This window comes from Salvia splendens, unplaced genomic scaffold, assembly GCF_004379255.2.
Source record: "Salvia splendens isolate huo1 unplaced genomic scaffold, SspV2 ctg272, whole genome shotgun sequence".
NCBI classification, from domain to species: Eukaryota; Viridiplantae; Streptophyta; class Magnoliopsida; order Lamiales; family Lamiaceae; genus Salvia; species Salvia splendens.
Window position 1 is genome coordinate 8,670 of NW_024598911.1, and position 17,818 is coordinate 26,487.

The window sequence follows — 17,818 nt, forward strand, 5'->3', positions numbered from 1 at the left end:
TGCATGTTTGATTTTTGAATAAGCTTAATATTTTGGAAATTTTGAATGATCTTAAATTTGGGATAACTCTATAAAAATATGGATAAATTCCCATATCACGCTTAGCATGATTTTACTTCACTCTTGTTTACAAAACACATCACTCTTAGCATGAATTTACTTCACTATTGTTTACAAAAAACATCACTCTTAGCATTAATTTACTTCACTCTTGTTTACAAAAACATCACTCTTAGCATGATTTTAATTCACTCTTATTTACAAAACACATCACTCTTAGCATGGTTTTACTTCACTATTGTTTACAAAACACATCACTCTTAGCATGATTTTACTTCACTCTTGTTTACAACACACATCACACTTAGCATGATTTTACTTCACTCTTGTTAACAAAACACATCACTATTAGCATGAGTTTACTTCACTCTTGTTAACAAAATACATCACCCTTAGTATTATTTTACTTCATTGTTGTTTACAAAACACGTCACTATAACATAATTTTAATTCACTCTTATTCTGATTTTACTTCACTCTTGTTCACAAAACACGTCACTCTTATTCTGATTTTACTTCACTCTTGTTCACAAAACACGTCACTCTTATTCTCATTTTACTTCACTCTTGTTCACAAAGCACATCACTCTTATTCTGAGTTTACTTCACTCTTGTTCACAAAACACATCACTATTATTCTGATTTTACTTCACTATTGTTCACAAAACACGTCACTCTTATTCTGATTTTACTTCACTCTTGTTCACAAGACACATCACTCTTACTGTGATTTTACTTCACTCTTGTTCACAAGCCACATCACTCTTACTTTGATTTTACTTCACTCTTGTTCACAAAACACATCACTCTTATTCTGAGTTTACTTCACTCTTGTTCACAAAACACATCACTCTTATTATGAGTTTACTTCACTCTTGTTCACAAAACATATCACTCTTATTCTGATTTTACTTGTCTTATTCTGATTTTACTTGACCAATAGGTATAATAAATTCATATCTGAGTCTTAAGCTTGGAAACAAACCATCTATAAATCTAACTACTTAAATAACGTGAATAACAAAATACGCTTGGATAGTAAATCATACATTAACAAGTTGACTCCATAGCACTCGTCGAGAGAGAAAGACAGCTCAAACTAAAAGCAATAAACTAAAATCCAGTGCAAGTAATAACGGTAGCTGATTTCCCTAAGAAAGAAACTAATTTGCAAAATAGCAGTGAGTTCGAATGATTTAAAAAAAGTAAATAAATGAGTGTTTGTCCTTGCAACTATCCATGGTTACTGAATTGCAGCAATAAAATTCTTCCCGAACAGTAGCAGCGTTGAAATGAATCTTCGACCATTGTCTAAGAAAATTCTCTCCATTGTGATATGTGGCGATGTGAGTTCTGCGTCGAATGTGTAGCAGCGTGGATTCCTCAACCTGAATCTGCCCTCCCTCTCTTCTTATGTGTGGCGGCTGATTTTGGAGCCAAATTGAGTTATACATCCTACTTGGATCTCTCTTCCTGAATGCCCTCCTCCTAGAACAGATAGATATGATTTGTTTAAACCCATCACCAACACCGATTACTCCGCCATGAAGCTCGCCAAAATCCACAAGCTCTTCAAGACCAGGAAATCCCCTTCCGTCTCCAGATCCGACACCGATCCGCCTTCGTTCAAAAATCCCCTTCGGTCTCCCATCCACCTTCTCCGGCGAGTGGCGGAGATCTCCTCGACCTTCACCTATCTAAATTTGGCTATGCAATGACCATTATACCCTGCCTTGTTATTGTGGAGTAAATTTGTGATTGAGAGAACTAATTTCTCCTTTAAATTCTAAATTCTAAAATTACTTGTATTAATACTAGCCCTTGATTTCTTAATCTTGTGGCTATGATTTGTTCTCTAGTTATTTGGTTAAGGGGTGTTTGCCATAGATCACTACCCTATATATATATATATATATAGAGTTGTGATCATATGATAACCCCTAAATCTCGTAATAACCCTATAACCAAATCTGGACCGCACATATTTCTAATCTTGTGGCTGAGATTCAAAGTTAGATTTACTTCATAAAAAAAAAGCCGGAGGGGTAAATATGTCATTTCCCTCATTTAATTTCTGAATTTTGCCAAATATCACATAAAATGATAAAATGATATATGTTAGGTTTATTGCATAGAATGGTAGTCTTGCCGCATAGAATGATACTCAACTTCATAAAAAAAAGGCGGAGGGGTAAATATGTCATTTCGCTCATTTAATTTCTGAATTTCGCCAAATATCACGTAAAATGATAAAATGATATATGTTAGGTTTATTGCATAGAATGATAGTTTTGCCGGATAGAATGACACTCTGAGTTGATAAAATGATACTCTTGATTGATAAAATGATACTCTGAATTTCGCCAAATATCACGTAAAATGATAAAATGACAGGTTTATTGCATAGAATGATAGTTTTGCCGGATAGAATGATACTCTGAGTTGATAAAATGATACTTTTGACTGACTGATAAAATGATAAAATGATATATGTTAGGTTTATTGCATAGAATGATAGTTTTTCCGGATAGAATGATACTCTGAGTTGATAAAATGATACTTTTAGCTTATAAATGTTAGGTTTACTGCATAAAATGATAGTTTTGCCGGATAGAATGATACTTTCAGCCGATAGAATGATAGTTTTGGCGGGTAGAATGATACTTTCAGCCGATAGAATGATAGGTATTTTTGGTGTATAAAATGACATTTTTGTTTAATAAAATGATACTTTTACCTGATAATCTAAGCGGATAAAATGACAGAAACCTTATAAAATTGATACTCTGAGTTGATAAAATGATACGTTTACTGCTTTGTAGGTTTGTATATTATGTATTGTGCCGATTATGTTAGGTTTATTGCATAGAATGATAATTTTGCCGGATAGAATGATACTCTGAGTTGATAAAATGATACTTTTGACTGACTGATAAAATGATAAAATGATAAAATGATAGGTTTATTGCATAGAATGATAGTTTTGCCGGATAGAATGATACTCTGAGTTGATAAAATGATACTCTGAATGATAAAATGATACTCTGAATTTCGCCAAATATCACGTAAAATGATAAAATGATAAAATATAGGTTTATTGCATAGAATGATAGTTTTGACGGATAGAATGATACTCTGAGTTGATAAAATGATACTTTTGACTGATAAAATGATAAAATGATACTCACAGCAGATAGAATGATACTTTAGTTGATAAAATGATACCTTTGGCGGATAAAATGATAGTTTTGCCGGATAGAATGATAGTTTTGCCGGATAGAATGATACTCTGAGTTGATAAAATGATACTTTTGACTGACTGATAAATGATAAAATGATAAAATGATATATGTTAGGTTTATTGCATAGAATGATAGTTTTGCCGGATAGAATGATACTCTGAGTTGATAAAATGATACTTTTAGCTTATAAATGTTAGGTTTACTGCATAAAATGATAGTTTTGCCGGATAGAATGATACTTTCAGCCGATAGAATGATAGTTTTGCCGGGTAGAATGATACTTTCAGCCGATAGAATGATAGGTATTTTTGGTGTATAAAATGACATTTTTGTTTAATAAAATGATACTTTTACCTGATAAAATGATAATATAAGAGGATAAAATGACAGAAACCTTATAAAAATGATAGTTTTTCCGGATAGAATGATACTCTGAGTTGATAAAATGATACTTTTAGCTTATAAATGTTAGGTTTACTGCATAAATGATAGTTTTGCCGGATAGAATGATATTTTCAGCCGATAGAATGATAGTTTTGCCGGGTAGAATGATACTTTCAGCCGATAGAATGATAGGTATTTTTGGTGTATAAAATGACATTTTTGTTTAATAAAATGATACTTTTACCTGATAAAATGATAATCTAAGCGGATAAAATGACAGAAACCTTATGAAAATGATACTCTGAGTTGATAAAATGATACGTTTACTATTTTGTAGGTTTGTATATTATGTATTGTGCCGATTATGTTAGGTTTATTGCATAGAATGATAGTTTTGCCGGATAGAATGATACTATGAGTTGATAAAATGATACTTTGGACTGACTGATAAAATGAGCGAAATTCAGAAATTAAATGAGCGAAATTTGGATACGTAAATTTTATCATGAGCGAAATGACAGTTTTACCCCTCCGCCTTTTTTTATGAAGTAAATCTAAGTTTGAATCTCAACCGCGTGATTTTAAAAATGTGAGGTCCAGATTTAGTTATAGGGTTATTACGATATTTAGGGGTTATCAATATAACGCACCCCTATATATATATATATAGGATTGTGTTCAAATCCTTTTCACCTATTAAATCCAATCTCCTTCTTAATCTCATCCGTGGATTTGTAGTGATCTAATGGTTTAAATCTTTTGCTGAAATTATTTAATTTCCTTAATTTTTAACGTGTAAAGGGCATAATAGTGATTAAAAATTGGAGTTAGTTATGGAATGCTCCATGATTTCAGCCGGGGAGGATTTGTGCAGTTTATCCTAATATTTTATGCAAATTTCGCTGAATTCTTCTTCCATTAGTCCGGGTTAAATTAGTTGTGTTTTGTTAATCTTAGATTTGCCAATTTCATATGTTATCTGATAGGTTTCGGTGTGCTTTTTTAGCTTCTATTTATATGAAAGTGGTCCTTTCTTTGCAAATTAAAATTCCACGCCTCAGCAGTTTGTTGTATGAGTTGTTTCAATCTTGAATGTTTAGTTTTCAATTGTAAGTTTTCTTTTTGAAGAATTTGGTTCTGACAATTTTAGGTGAAGACGGTTTCGTGTGAGAAGTTAGTGTGCATGTTCTTTTTCTTACTCAAAACTGTAGATTTGTTTTTGTACCGATGACTTCTTCTCAGTGCGTTTATGGCTATTTAGGAATTTTTTTCGTCTGTATTTCGCGGTTATTCCCTTTTCTAATTGTGTTAGATTTGAGTAGTTTTGTGGATTTGGATCAGAGGTGATAAAGAGTCCAAAGATGCTTGTTTTTCATATTATCATGTTATTCTGGTATTGCTTTCTTTGTGTGCTATGTTGTGTTGATGATTCTATAATAATGCCGAATTTGTTAGCTACTTAGCTTTATTTACGTGCGTGGGCTTGGGGTCCTTATTTTGGTCCAATCCTACCTGTCGATTTGTTTCAGGCTACTATTATATTCCAGTTTTGTGGATTTAGATGGAGAGGTTATAGAGTATCAGAGAATACACATAATGTACATATTTTGTAATATAATGGTTGTTTTAGGTTCTATAATGCATCAATTGTGATCTATAATGTACATTTTTCATGACCAGTTTAATTTAAGTTTTGCCATGTTTTATTGTTCGCCGCACGTTTCTTGTTTCCCAAAGAGTTTAGCAATCCTTGGGGCTAGGTGTAGTATGTACTAATTGACAAAATCATTACCAAAGTCCACGAGTTTCAGTTATTAAACAAGGGTTTAGATATCATCGCGGCTAGGGAGTAGTTTTGACTGATATACATAATGTACATATTATACTAAATAATGGATGTTTTAGGTTCAGTAATGGTCGAGACATGAGCTGTAATATATATGTTTGCTGAGCCGTTTTTATTTTCGTTTTTGTAAAGTGGTTATGTTGTATGCAATAGTGAAGGCAAGAAGAAGTCGAACGAGGATGACCAATTGAATGCACGAGTTTCACTCATTCATCTAGGGTTCAGATATCATCTCGGCTAGGGAGTAGTTTTTACCGATACACATAATGTACATATATTACTTTTCAGTAATGGAGGATTTATGATCTGTAATGTAAATGTTTGCTTAGCACGTTTCATGTATTACCCGAGGGTTTAGCAATCCTAGGGGCCAGGGTGTAGTATGTATTAAGTTACAAAACAATCGCCAAAGTCCACGTGTTTCAATAATTCATCTAGGGTTTATATATCATCTCTGGTAGGGAAGTAGTTTTTACTGATACACATAATGTACATATATTACTCTATAATGATTATTTTAGTTTATGTAATGGACCATTTATGATATATAATGTAAATGTTAGCTGAGACGTTTTTTTGTGATTTTATACAGTGGTGGTTGTACCCATGTACACAAGCAGTCAATTAATGCATAATACTTAGTAAATAATGTATAATACTTGATAAATAGTGTACAGAAGCAATGAAATAATGCACACAAGCAGTCAAATAATGCACAAAGGAATATTGCATTCACTCATCCACCTATGTACACAAGCAGTCAAATAATGCATAATGCATGATAAATATTGTATAATCCTTGATAAATAATGTACACAAATAATCAAATAATGCACAAAACAATATTACATTCACCCATTCACCTATGTGCACAACAGTAAAAAAAAGCATAATATTTGATACATAATAGATAGTACTAGTTTAATAATGTATAGATTCATTCAAATAATGCACAAAACAATATTATACATGCAAATTGAGGAGTTCTGGTTGGCACCTATTCACCCTTGTACACAAAATTCACATAATGCCTTATACTTGATAAATAATGTATAATACTTAATAAATAGTGTACATAACACAAGCAGTTCAATAATGCCTAATATATGATGAATAATGTATACTATTAGATAAATAATGTACAGATTCAATCAAATAATGCTCAGATGAATATTGCATTCACTCAATCACTCATGTACACACGCAGTCAAATAATGGATAATACATGATAAATAATGTGTAATCATTAATTAATAATGTACACAAACAATCAAATAATGCACAAAAGAATATTACATTCACCCATCCACCAATTTACAAAACCCAATACAGATTTCCAAAAAGGTGAGAACCGTAACTTGAGCTAGAAAACCAGGAAATCTCATTTAAATTTCATCACTAACATACAAAATTACATAAATCAAATCACGATCATAGCTATACTGGCGATTGTACAATACTGATGATTCATTCAGGTAACTTAATTCCATGAGATCATATACACCATCAAGAATATCAGGATTTGCTGGTATCGGAGTTTCTGAACTCACTTTCAGTACCTACACAAGGAAAATTGTTAATGAAAGCCACAAGGTAACAGTTCAAGAAAAAACAATAATGGAAACCAAAATTTTGCACCCTTTTCCCTCAGGCGATGTTATCACTGAATCATTACCAGTAGCCTGAAGAACTGTCCCCAGCTCCCAGTTACCATCAGGAAGCTGAACCCACGACTGAATTTTCTGTAATATAAACTCACAATTCAAAGATGATCACCTCATTAAAATTACAAGTATGATGTTCATATAAAGCTCTTTCCTACATAAAGTTATAGGAACAACATTAACAATGACAACACAAGCATGCTGTAGCATACAAGATATGAATACATGTAACCACTTAACCATCCAATTAATGCAATGACATTATCAAATAATGAAGATATTATAACAAGTAATGAAAAAACACATTTACAACGGATACAACATAATGCAATTACATTTTCAAATAATGGATTCCCATCAGCAAATAATGCAATCACATATTGTAATAATTCACTCACAACACAAGCATCCTGTAGCATACAAGATATATATACATGTACCTATTAACCATCCAAATAATGCATTCACATAAACAAATAATGAAGCTATTATAACAAGTAATGCAAAAACAGATTTACGACAGGAACCAACAAAATGCAATCACATTTTCACATAATTCAATCACATCATCAAATAATGCAATCACATAGTGTAATAATTCACTTACAACACAAGCATGCTGCAGCATACAAGATATATATATACATGTACCAATTAACCATCCAAATAATGCATTGACATAATAAAATAATGAAGCTATTATAACAAGTAATGCAAAAACAGATTTAAAACAGGCACCAACATAAAGCAATCACATTTTCAAATAATTCAAACACATCAGCAAATAATGCACTCATATAGGTGAATAATGCAGTTATAACAAAAGCATGCTGCGACATACATGATATGTATATACATGTAACCACCTAACCAACCACAATAATGCACTCACATATTCAAATAATGTAGGCATATTTTACAAATAATGAAGAGATCCTATCTTGCAATGAACAAACACACTTTCAATTTAATTAATCACAATCTAAGACCACAGCAACAACATTAACAATGTACTCATATAGGAAACAAATGCACCCACATACTAAAACAATGCATAGACCATGTGAATAAATGAATATACAAACATGCTTTCGTTATCTGCCAATTGAAATCACATATGCCCAAACTGCATTCACATGCTAAAATAATGTAATTATTTTGTCAAATAATGCAGATTTAATATCGAGTAATGCTGGAACAAGCCAACATTGACTGATTTTACAATCCAAACATCCAAGGCAATTACAGTTGAACGCGAAACACAAAAGCTCACCATCTTGCTGGGTTTGCTGCGAATTGCTTGGCCGTCCTCTTTTCGGCATTATAAGATCTGCGTCTGAATACAACCAAACAACAGGGATTTAGATTGTAATATCAAATCCGGTCGAATGGTGGTAATCGGGTTAATTGTGGTGTGGGTGTTGTGTTCCTATAGATTATTGGAGAAAGGGTTATTGAAACTCGAAAATGCCGAAGCAGTTGAATACCAATCGGAAAAACCCTACCTCTACTTAGAACGCGGCGGAGTAATGTTCGGAACCGACCACGAGAATACAAATCCACTGAAAAACCGGTGTAATCGTCGCCAAAAAGTCCACGGCGGCTAGGGTTTTGCAAGTCCGATGGATTTTGAGATGGATAGTGGAGAGATTAGTGGAGTAAATGCGGTTTGTGAAGAATGAGGCGGCAGATTGTAATCAGCGGGTGTATCCCGCTAAATTCGCGACCCCTCGTGTTCTCCAAAATTTCATACTATACAATTACTAATTCACCCCCGTAATGAACGAAATAGTCTAAATAATGAACTTCGGGGTGCTTAATTACTACTCAAATCCTGGTCGTTCATCTCCTTAATCCAATGACCCTAATCGAATTGGAACTTAAATCTAATGATACAAAAGGACATTAGCATGACCCTATATATATATATATATAGGATTATAGGGGAGCGTTATTCTCCTATTCATCCCTTAGATCCTTTATTCTTCTTAATATGAGCCGTTAGATCTCATTCATCAACGGTCCAGATGATCTGCATTATTACACTATAATGGTGCATTATTAGTCGGTGTGCATTATTCAACTGAAAATCTGCATTATTAAATGACACGTATCACCAATCTAACCGTCGGATGACAATATCATGAGGCTGAGATTAAAAAGAACAAAGAACAAAAGATACAAAAAGGAAATGAATACATCCCTAGGATTATATATATATATATATATACCCTGATTGAACCCCCTCACCTCATGTCGGGCCGGAGTGTGGGGGCCGCCAAGGCGACGGAATCGCCTTTTTTGCTGCAATATATATATATACACACACGCTAACAAAGAAAATCTTAAGCACCCAGAGTTTGGTTAAGTCCTGGGGAAGCACAATTGTGCCTATCCAAACTAGCAATATGAGACCTAGCACTGACAAGTTTCCCAATACCATATTCTTGTGCATTGGACAATCGTTCCGCATGAATTTTACTAGTATTCTCTGTCCCATAAAAGATGTCTCACTTTACTTTATAGTTTGTCCCATTAAAGATGTCACATTTCCATATTTAGAAAAAGTTCTCTCTCAAAATAATTTAAAAATTTTATTTATTTTTCCACCTAACATAAAAAATAAAACCTCATAAAATCTCGTGTTGTCCCACAAGTGTGACATCTTTTATGGGACGAAGGGAGTACTAGTTTTTAGAGCATCCGCATCGATGCTCTTGCGGAAGAGCTGTGCTCTTGCCGTCGGCAAGTGCACGTCCGTGCTCGACGCTGCGCTCTTGTCGAAGGCACGGTCAAACTCTTGCCGAAGAGCACGTCCGTGCCGATGGCAAGAGCACGAGTAATCTGAAAAATTCAGATTTAATAAAAAAAACATTTTCCCACTTCCCAATAAAATATATCCTTTTTTCCCACTTTTAGTTTATTTTTTCATTATTTTTACTAAAAAATTCACACTTTTATCTATAAATACTCCCATTTCAACACAAAAAAACATACTACATCAAACAACTCTCTCAATCTCAATTTTTAGGATTTTAATTATGTAATTTTATTTTTTAGGATTTAAATTATGCAATTTTTAACTTTTTAGTAATTTGTAATAGTATTTCGGATATTTTGAATGCATTTTAATATGTGTAAATGTTTTTAGTAATTGAAGTATTTGAATAATAGAATGGTGGGACCCTTGAATGGTGTAAGAGCATGCTCTTGCGGAAGAGCACGGATGTGAGTGTTGTGCTCTTGCAGAAGAGCAGGGAGTTAAAAATGAATAAACGTGGTTCGGGCTCATATACATGCTCTTGCCAAAGATTATGGATGGGGATGCTCTTAGGGGGTTAAACTTAACAAGATTTGATTGATTATTGCTTTATTTTAGTTTGACATTGTCTGCATTCCTGTCAATTAGTTGTCTGATCATTTCATTAATAGAAAACAAGCTTAAAATATGTCAAGAATGCAAAATGCAAAATGCAAAATGCAAAAGTTGGAGTAGAAGCAGTGAGTAGAGACATGTCAACGGTCTGCTAGGTTCACACAAATTTTAGATCTTTGTCATTTACAAATTTCATAGTCTCGAAAATAATTTTTGATGTACCATGTGAAATTTGAAAATAGTACTTTTTGTCTACCGTTAAATGTTTATGTTGACTTCACTCGGATTTTAAAATGCGTAATAGAAAGTTGGTAGAAAAAGCCATTAGAAATGAGTACTCCTACTACTTTCATTACTAAAAGTAGCACTTCTTTCGTCCCAACGAAGATGACATACTTTCATTTTTAATTTGTCCCAACCAAGATGACTCATAATAAAAAATAGAAACAATTTAATACTCCGTCCGGCATTAGGAGTCCCGGTTGAGTTGAGTGCGGGTTTTAAGAAATGTTTGAGTGTGTAATAATTGGAATGTGTGATAATGGAATGTGGACCCATTTGCATTATTATTTACTTTATTCTTTAGATGTGTTTTTACTTGTGCTTTTTAGTGTTTTATTTTATAATATTTTTATTTCACTTTTTATGGAAATGTCTAAACGGGACTCCTAATGCTAGACGGATGAAAATGGTCAACCGGGACTCCTATTGCCGGACGGAGGGAGTATCTACTTTATTTTAACTTATTTGATTAATGGGTTGCTTCGTTTGAAACAAGCAAAATGTTTCAAATGATTGGATTTGGGCTTTTCATATGGACCTATTTTCACATAATTTTGCTTTTCATTTTGAATACCTAAAGGCATGTTCAAAATCAAAGCATTTTCAACCAAATTTCTCGACACCAATCGTCTCCTCTTCCCCTTCCAGCTTTCTCTACTCCGCCGTAGCCTCGCACTCATGTCCGTTAAGCGTGTGGGTACTCACAACGGAAGCTTCCACTGCGACGAAGCCCTCGGCTGCTTCATGATCCGCCTCACCAACAACTTCTCCCAAGCTCACATCGTCCGCTCCCCGCGACCCCCAAGGTGCGTTTTATTCCGGAATATTTTATCCGCTGTTGTTTTTGGTGCGGCTTCTGTTTGATGAAATGCCTGTGTTAGGTTCTTGAAACTCTGGACGCTGTGCTGGATGTGGGTGGGGTTTACGACCCCGCCAAACACCGCTATGATCATCACCAGAAGGCTTTTGAAGAGATTTTTGGTCATGGCTTTAATACTAAGCTCAGTAGTGCTGGTCTTGTTTACAAGGTAATCTTCCCCTTTTTCGGGGAATTTTTACTTTGCATACATGTCATTTCAATGTGGTATATAATTTGCACATTTTTTATATACAAAATCTCTTAGTTTTGTTCGATTGTTTTAGTTTGATTATTGCTCTTTTTGTTTGTGTTTGTGTTTCTAACTTCTTATTTGTAGCATTTTGGGAAAGAGATAATTGCTAAGGAGCTTCAAGTTGATGAAGACCATCCCGACGTTCAGCGGTTGTTTCTTGCAGTTTACAAGAACTTCATGGAGGTTATTCGAGTTTTTTCTTTTTTTGTTCTAGAATAGAGATATCATTCCTTGAGTGTACTGACCTTTTTTTTTATTCCGTGTTTGGGAGAGACGCATGACCCTCATATATCTCCTTTTAATGAAACTTGAAACGCATGACGGAGATGCGTCTTTCATAGAGACGCATGAGGGACATGCGTCTCTCATTTTTTTCAATTTTTTTTGAACGACGCATGACCCTCATGCGTCTCTAAATACATACAGATTGATATTTGGAGAGATAAATTGTACGAATACTGTGACAAGTCTACAAGTCTAGCACAAGGGGGGCAGGTTGTCCGAGGAGGGCAGGTTTTGCAGAAATTGGGGAAAAGTGGAAGAGTGAGAAATTTTTAATGTGAGAGCAGTGAAATTTACTGCTACTATAATTACCATTGGATTGAGGAGTACTATAAATTTTAGTACGCCGTTAAGGATATAAATAGTGTGTGAATCGATTCGTGATAGGCTAATCTTAACAGTTGTATTCATTAGTTGCTTTCTGAATGTGTTTTTTAGCATTCTCGAGTTTCATTTTAAATTTCATATGCGTTCTGCCTAAATATTATTTTGCTTTATATGTTCAATTTTAAATTAAAAATTGCACTGTACTTTAGCTTGTTAAATAGCCTAAATAAAGTGTTTAATCATAGAAACTTATGCCTAAAAGTACTTGATTAATAACATAAATATAATGTCTTCTTTTATACTCGTATTTTGCTTATCAAGAGGCACATATTTAAATTTAAATTAATTAAGAAGTACTCACAACATAGTGACATAACTTGGGATTATTTATGAGTATGATACATCTTATCTCATATGAATCTTTACCATAGTTATATGATTAATTAGGGAAAGCTAACATATTATGTTTCTTAGTTGTGTTTTCCCACATGGATTAAGAAAATGTATATGATTTTTAGGTTTTGTAAAACGATTAACTAATTCTACATAAATTAATAACTTATTTAATTATTATTCAATATTTATTTTATTTAGAGCAAAATATATGTTCACCGAACCGAAATTATGGAGTAAAATATATGTTCACCGAACCGAAATTATGAAATTATTTAATTTCATTTTCATTAACGAAACGTCCCTACTTTTATTTTTTTAACAAGATATGAATCCAACAAAATAATTTGAAAATGATTATTGGTCTTTAAAATTATTGGTTAAATTTTGGTATACCCACATACTTAAATTATGATAGAAAAAAATCATAAATTCTGATGATATATATTATAGCCAATTTTCCATATTTTAGACTTGTAGACCTGTCTGCAAAACCTGCCCCCTTCCACTTTTCCCCAATTTCTGCAAAACCTGCCCCCTTGGACAACCTGCCCCGTGCTAGACTTATAGACCTGTCACAGTACAATTTATCTCTTCAAATAGCAATCTGTATATATTTAGAGACGCATGAGCCTTATGCGTCTCTCTCTAAGACGCATGAGGGTCATGCGTCGTTCAAAAAAAATTTAAAAAATGAGAGACGCGTGTGGGACATGCGTCTCTATGAAAGACGCATATCCGTCATGCGTTTCATTAAAAGGAGACGCATGAGGGTCATGCGTCTCTCCCAAACACGGAATAAAAAAAAAGTTCAGTACACTCAAGGAATGATATCTCTATTCTAGAACAAAAAAAGAAAAAACCCGAGGTTATTCATCTCTTGGCATTTTCTAGAATCTTGTTTTTGTTCCTTAACATTTTCAGTTTTCGTAGTTATTTTCTTATACTCCCTCCGTCCCGGGCTACTCGCTCATTTCCTTTTCGGCTAGATTAAGGAATGAGTGTATAGGAAAGTCAAAGATACATTTCAAAAGTTTTGAAAATTTTAACAATAGCAAAAAACTTGAAAAGAAAAATTGGGTAAGGGCTTAAGCCCTACCCTCCATGAACGTGTGTCCGCCCCCTGTACCGATATGTATAACATATGCAATTTAAGAACATAATTTTCATGATCGACATTTAAAACAAGTCAAATCTAGCCCCTTAAAAACATGCAAAATCTGTGTTTGTCATTTATATTTGAGCATATTTAGTTTGATATTGGACATTAGGCATAATATTAACTTTAAAAATCAAAGATCGTGTCCATTTTAAAACTAAAATAAACCAATCCTTAATATTAAAAATTTAAAAGCTACCAAATTATGTAGTAATTTACTAAAGCATAACTAATCAATATTAATAGGCATAACTAATTAATATTTTATATTTGTTAATTTAGAAAAAAACTAAAACGTGAAGTATTTTTAACTAATCAATAAAATGTGTATTATACTAATATGGGCTAAACCCACTAATTAATTACTGACCAAATATTAATAAAATTATATTACGTTATTTTCATATCTTCTTCTCCTAGCTGTTGAAACGCTGCGCTTCTTATAAGTTTTCTATCTCTGTGTATTTTTACATCTCTTCCCCTTCCTTCCTTTTTTTTCTATTTTGATAAATATAAAATGATTTAGACTTGAATGCAATAAATCAAAATTTGAAAAATGTATTGATATAGTTTTAGTATAAACTTAAAAATAAATGTATTTTTCTACTGCACTTTATGTTTTGTAGTACTATTGGAGATGGACTAATGCGTTAATAGTTGTCATTAATACGACTGCATTAACAGGCTAACTGAGACGCAGAAGAAACCACAAGAGCAAATGCTTAAGAATAAATTATCAATATGTTACATGCCCAAATCATTAGAGTTTATTTAAATTTAATGTCTGATTTCTAAAAAAAGTAAAAATAATGTCAGAAAAAGATTAAAGCACTAAAATTTACTCCCGTTACATTCCAACACTACATTATTTGAGAAATCAAGTGGAAAAAAGATACTCCACGTCTATATGCAATGAAGAAGAAGAAGACAACCACCAATTACTGTTACAACGAATATAGATATGTGGCGCCTAGAATTCAATTGAAGCTGTTTAATGAAATAATAATTTCAACTATAGCTTGTGTCAAGAAAACTAAAGATTGACGCAAGAAACAATATTTGGTACATTGGTCGTAAATAAGAGAAATTTCAAACACTGCTAAGATGTAACCAACATTTATGGAATTTAGCTATTATCATAATACATGCTAAGAGCATCCACACCGGGTGAGTGGACATCCGTCCGTCCGCTGCGCTCTTGCCGCTAGCGTGGACACTGCTGTGCTCTTGCCGCTGGGGCTCTGCTCGCCGCTGCACTCTTGCCGCTGGGGCTCTGCTCGCCGCTGCACTCTTGCCGCTGGCGCGGCGCTGCTTGATGCATCTCCCATTCATCTCTCATTCATATTTTTTCATACAACTTATCTACATCTTCCTCTCTCACTCAAACCCTCTCAATTCATAGTTATTGAATGAAGAGAATGAGATAATCATGTATGGAATTGAATCATTGAACCAAATAACCCCTACATTAATACAAGAACATCATAAGTCATAAGCAATTAGATGAATCTGGAGCAAACCCTGGTTGGAACTAAAGCAGTCAACTTCAAGTACTATAGCTCCTCATATCTGATTCAGTTTAATTAGTCAAACTGCCAGAGATATACATTTTTATTCTTTTATGATAGTACAAACATAAACTGTAAAGGCAGTGTCATAGCGAACTCGAATCCAAGACTTTTGGTCTCGGGTATTAACCACTCTACCATTAGGCCAAGACATGCACAAAAGATGTATAACGTTTTGTTGTCAAGCATTATAACCTCTTGTCTTAATCATCCCCATTTTTGTTTTTAAAAGAGGAGCACTTGTTCAAGTGTTTCTATCTAGTTCAATTTGAATATATATTATTGAACCATTATGTTATACTAAGAGCTAGACCATTGGTAGCAATGATCAAGTATAGATGCTAGGGTTTTCTGCTTTATTGTTAATTTCATAAAGTTTTATTTTCTGCAGTGGAAACTTCACTTATTTGAGCTTGAGGAGGAGATGAAGATTAATCCTCCTATTAAATATGGGCTTTATCAGGTTATTATGAGTTTCCCTTTCTGTCCATATATCTTTCTCTGTTCGCCCACTTGTTCTTTTCTTTAACTTGCATCTACATGTACACGGAATCCTCTTAACACCATGTATACACGATTGCATCATGTGGAAATGTACTAGGATGACCGAAGTAAAAGTTGGCGAGTCCAGGCAGTGGCAATGGCACCCGATAGATTTGAGAGCCGCAAGGCACTTCCTGCTCCATGGCGTGGGCTGAGAGATGACGAACTGTCTAGGGAGTCAGGGATTCCTGGGGGCGTTTTTGTCCACATGAGCGGTTTCATTGGCGGAAGTCAGACCTATGAGGGTGCACTTGCGATGGCGAAAGCAGCTTTGAAGCTCTAATCGTGAGAAGCAGCAAAATGTAATCCGGTTTTACCGTTATCGCATCGTTCTCCTTTAGGGCATACTGGTCTTTATTTCTTGATGATACATTTCATTTTTAAGAGGCTGGACAGTTATAGGGGAAGAGAAGGCATTTAATCTTGAGAGACTCTTAGATTATTCATGTGATGCCATATTGCTGAACCTTTATAGTCTATATTCTCCAAAATTTTTATTAATGTTAGAATTTTGTATTTCGTATTATTGTTTTTACTAGAACAGAAGCTGGCCGTAAATTTACTAGAAAGGAAAATAATAGTAATATATATATGCTCGCATTTGTGCACGTGTGAATGTGTGTGACCAATTACAATTGATTGATTGTGTTAATCTATACTCCAAGTAATGGACAATTAATCATAACGAGTACGCTAGGATCTAGCTACGCTAATCATATCTTGCCAATTCATCTATAACATCATGATTAAGAAAATAAAACATTTGAAAGCTTATAATTTGCTACTCATTTCTTTTATCGATCGAATCCGTGGTTGATGATTTTCCTTGGTATAGTATTATGTGGCTACATATTTCCCAACACCGCATTTAAATAATTGAAGGCATATCATCCCATCAAGCTGTATATACAGTTCATAGGTATGATGATTTTTAAATAAGAGGATATGAATTTGATTAATACTTAAAAAAATTTATATGCGAATTTTAGAATGACTTATTTTTAAGTAGGATTCACGATTTTATTGAATTTGACATTGAATATACATTACTTAATCCTTATGAAAATTACTTCTACTTGAAATTGACTACTTATAGGAGCCATTTCATACGTATATATGTATAGCTTAATTCATTTACTAGCGGCATGCGATGAACCTATGCATTTTTCGTTCAATGTTATAAATCATGACAAAAATAAAATAAATTTGAAGTGTAAAACATTTAAGAAAACCTAAGACACCAATGTCATGGTCTCACAAGGTTAGAGAATTTTCAAACTATCCCATATCAGTGTTCATAGAAAACTGAAATCACTATATAAGCCTCATGAGCCTCTCCCCTATTATCAATTAGTTTTAGGATGAAACTTATGAATTTCTATCGTAAGATGCCCTTAAAAATTGGCGCACTAACTAACACTACTTCCATGATTATTGGTGTGATGGATAACTTTTGTCGAATTCTAACACCAATCATGATATTCTTCTTGATTAGTGTTTTTAAACTTGTTTTGCAAGTGTTTATAGATATTTTTTCCAATGAATTTCCACCAACTCGAGGGATCAAACATCAAATTGAC

General features: G+C 33.6%; 1 protein-coding gene and 1 long non-coding RNA gene across 2 annotated transcripts; one reads left to right on the plus strand and one right to left on the minus strand.

Annotated features, from left to right (window-relative positions):
- Window positions 1–7,083: 7,083 nt before the first annotated feature.
- LOC121789554 lies at window positions 7,084–8,780 on the minus strand. The gene is made up of 3 exons (XR_006048066.1): window positions 8,702–8,780; window positions 8,470–8,532; window positions 7,084–7,274 (listed from the first exon to the last, which is right to left on the minus strand). It is a non-coding gene; the product is annotated as an uncharacterized LOC121789554 (long non-coding RNA).
- A 2,752-nt stretch (window positions 8,781–11,532) lies between these two features.
- Window positions 11,533–16,759, plus strand: LOC121789555 (MYG1 protein C694.04c-like). The gene is made up of 5 exons (XM_042187987.1): window positions 11,533–11,637; window positions 11,736–11,882; window positions 12,051–12,149; window positions 16,087–16,158; window positions 16,297–16,759. The coding sequence occupies exons 1-5, from the start codon at window positions 11,533–11,535 to the stop codon at window positions 16,519–16,521; spliced, it is 648 nt and encodes a 215-aa protein (XP_042043921.1). The 3' UTR covers window positions 16,522–16,759.
- Window positions 16,760–17,818: the final 1,059 nt, after the last annotated feature.

Coding starts and splice junctions, on each gene's coding strand:
- LOC121789555 (XM_042187987.1), top strand. CDS start 11,533: ATGTCCGTTAAGCGTGTGGGTACTCACAACGGAAGCTTCCACTGCGAC. Junction 11,883..12,050: donor GTGCTGGTCTTGTTTACAAG/GTAATCTTCCCC, acceptor TCTTATTTGTAG/CATTTTGGGAAAGAGATAAT. Junction 12,150..16,086: donor TTTACAAGAACTTCATGGAG/GTTATTCGAGTT, acceptor TATTTTCTGCAG/TGGAAACTTCACTTATTTGA.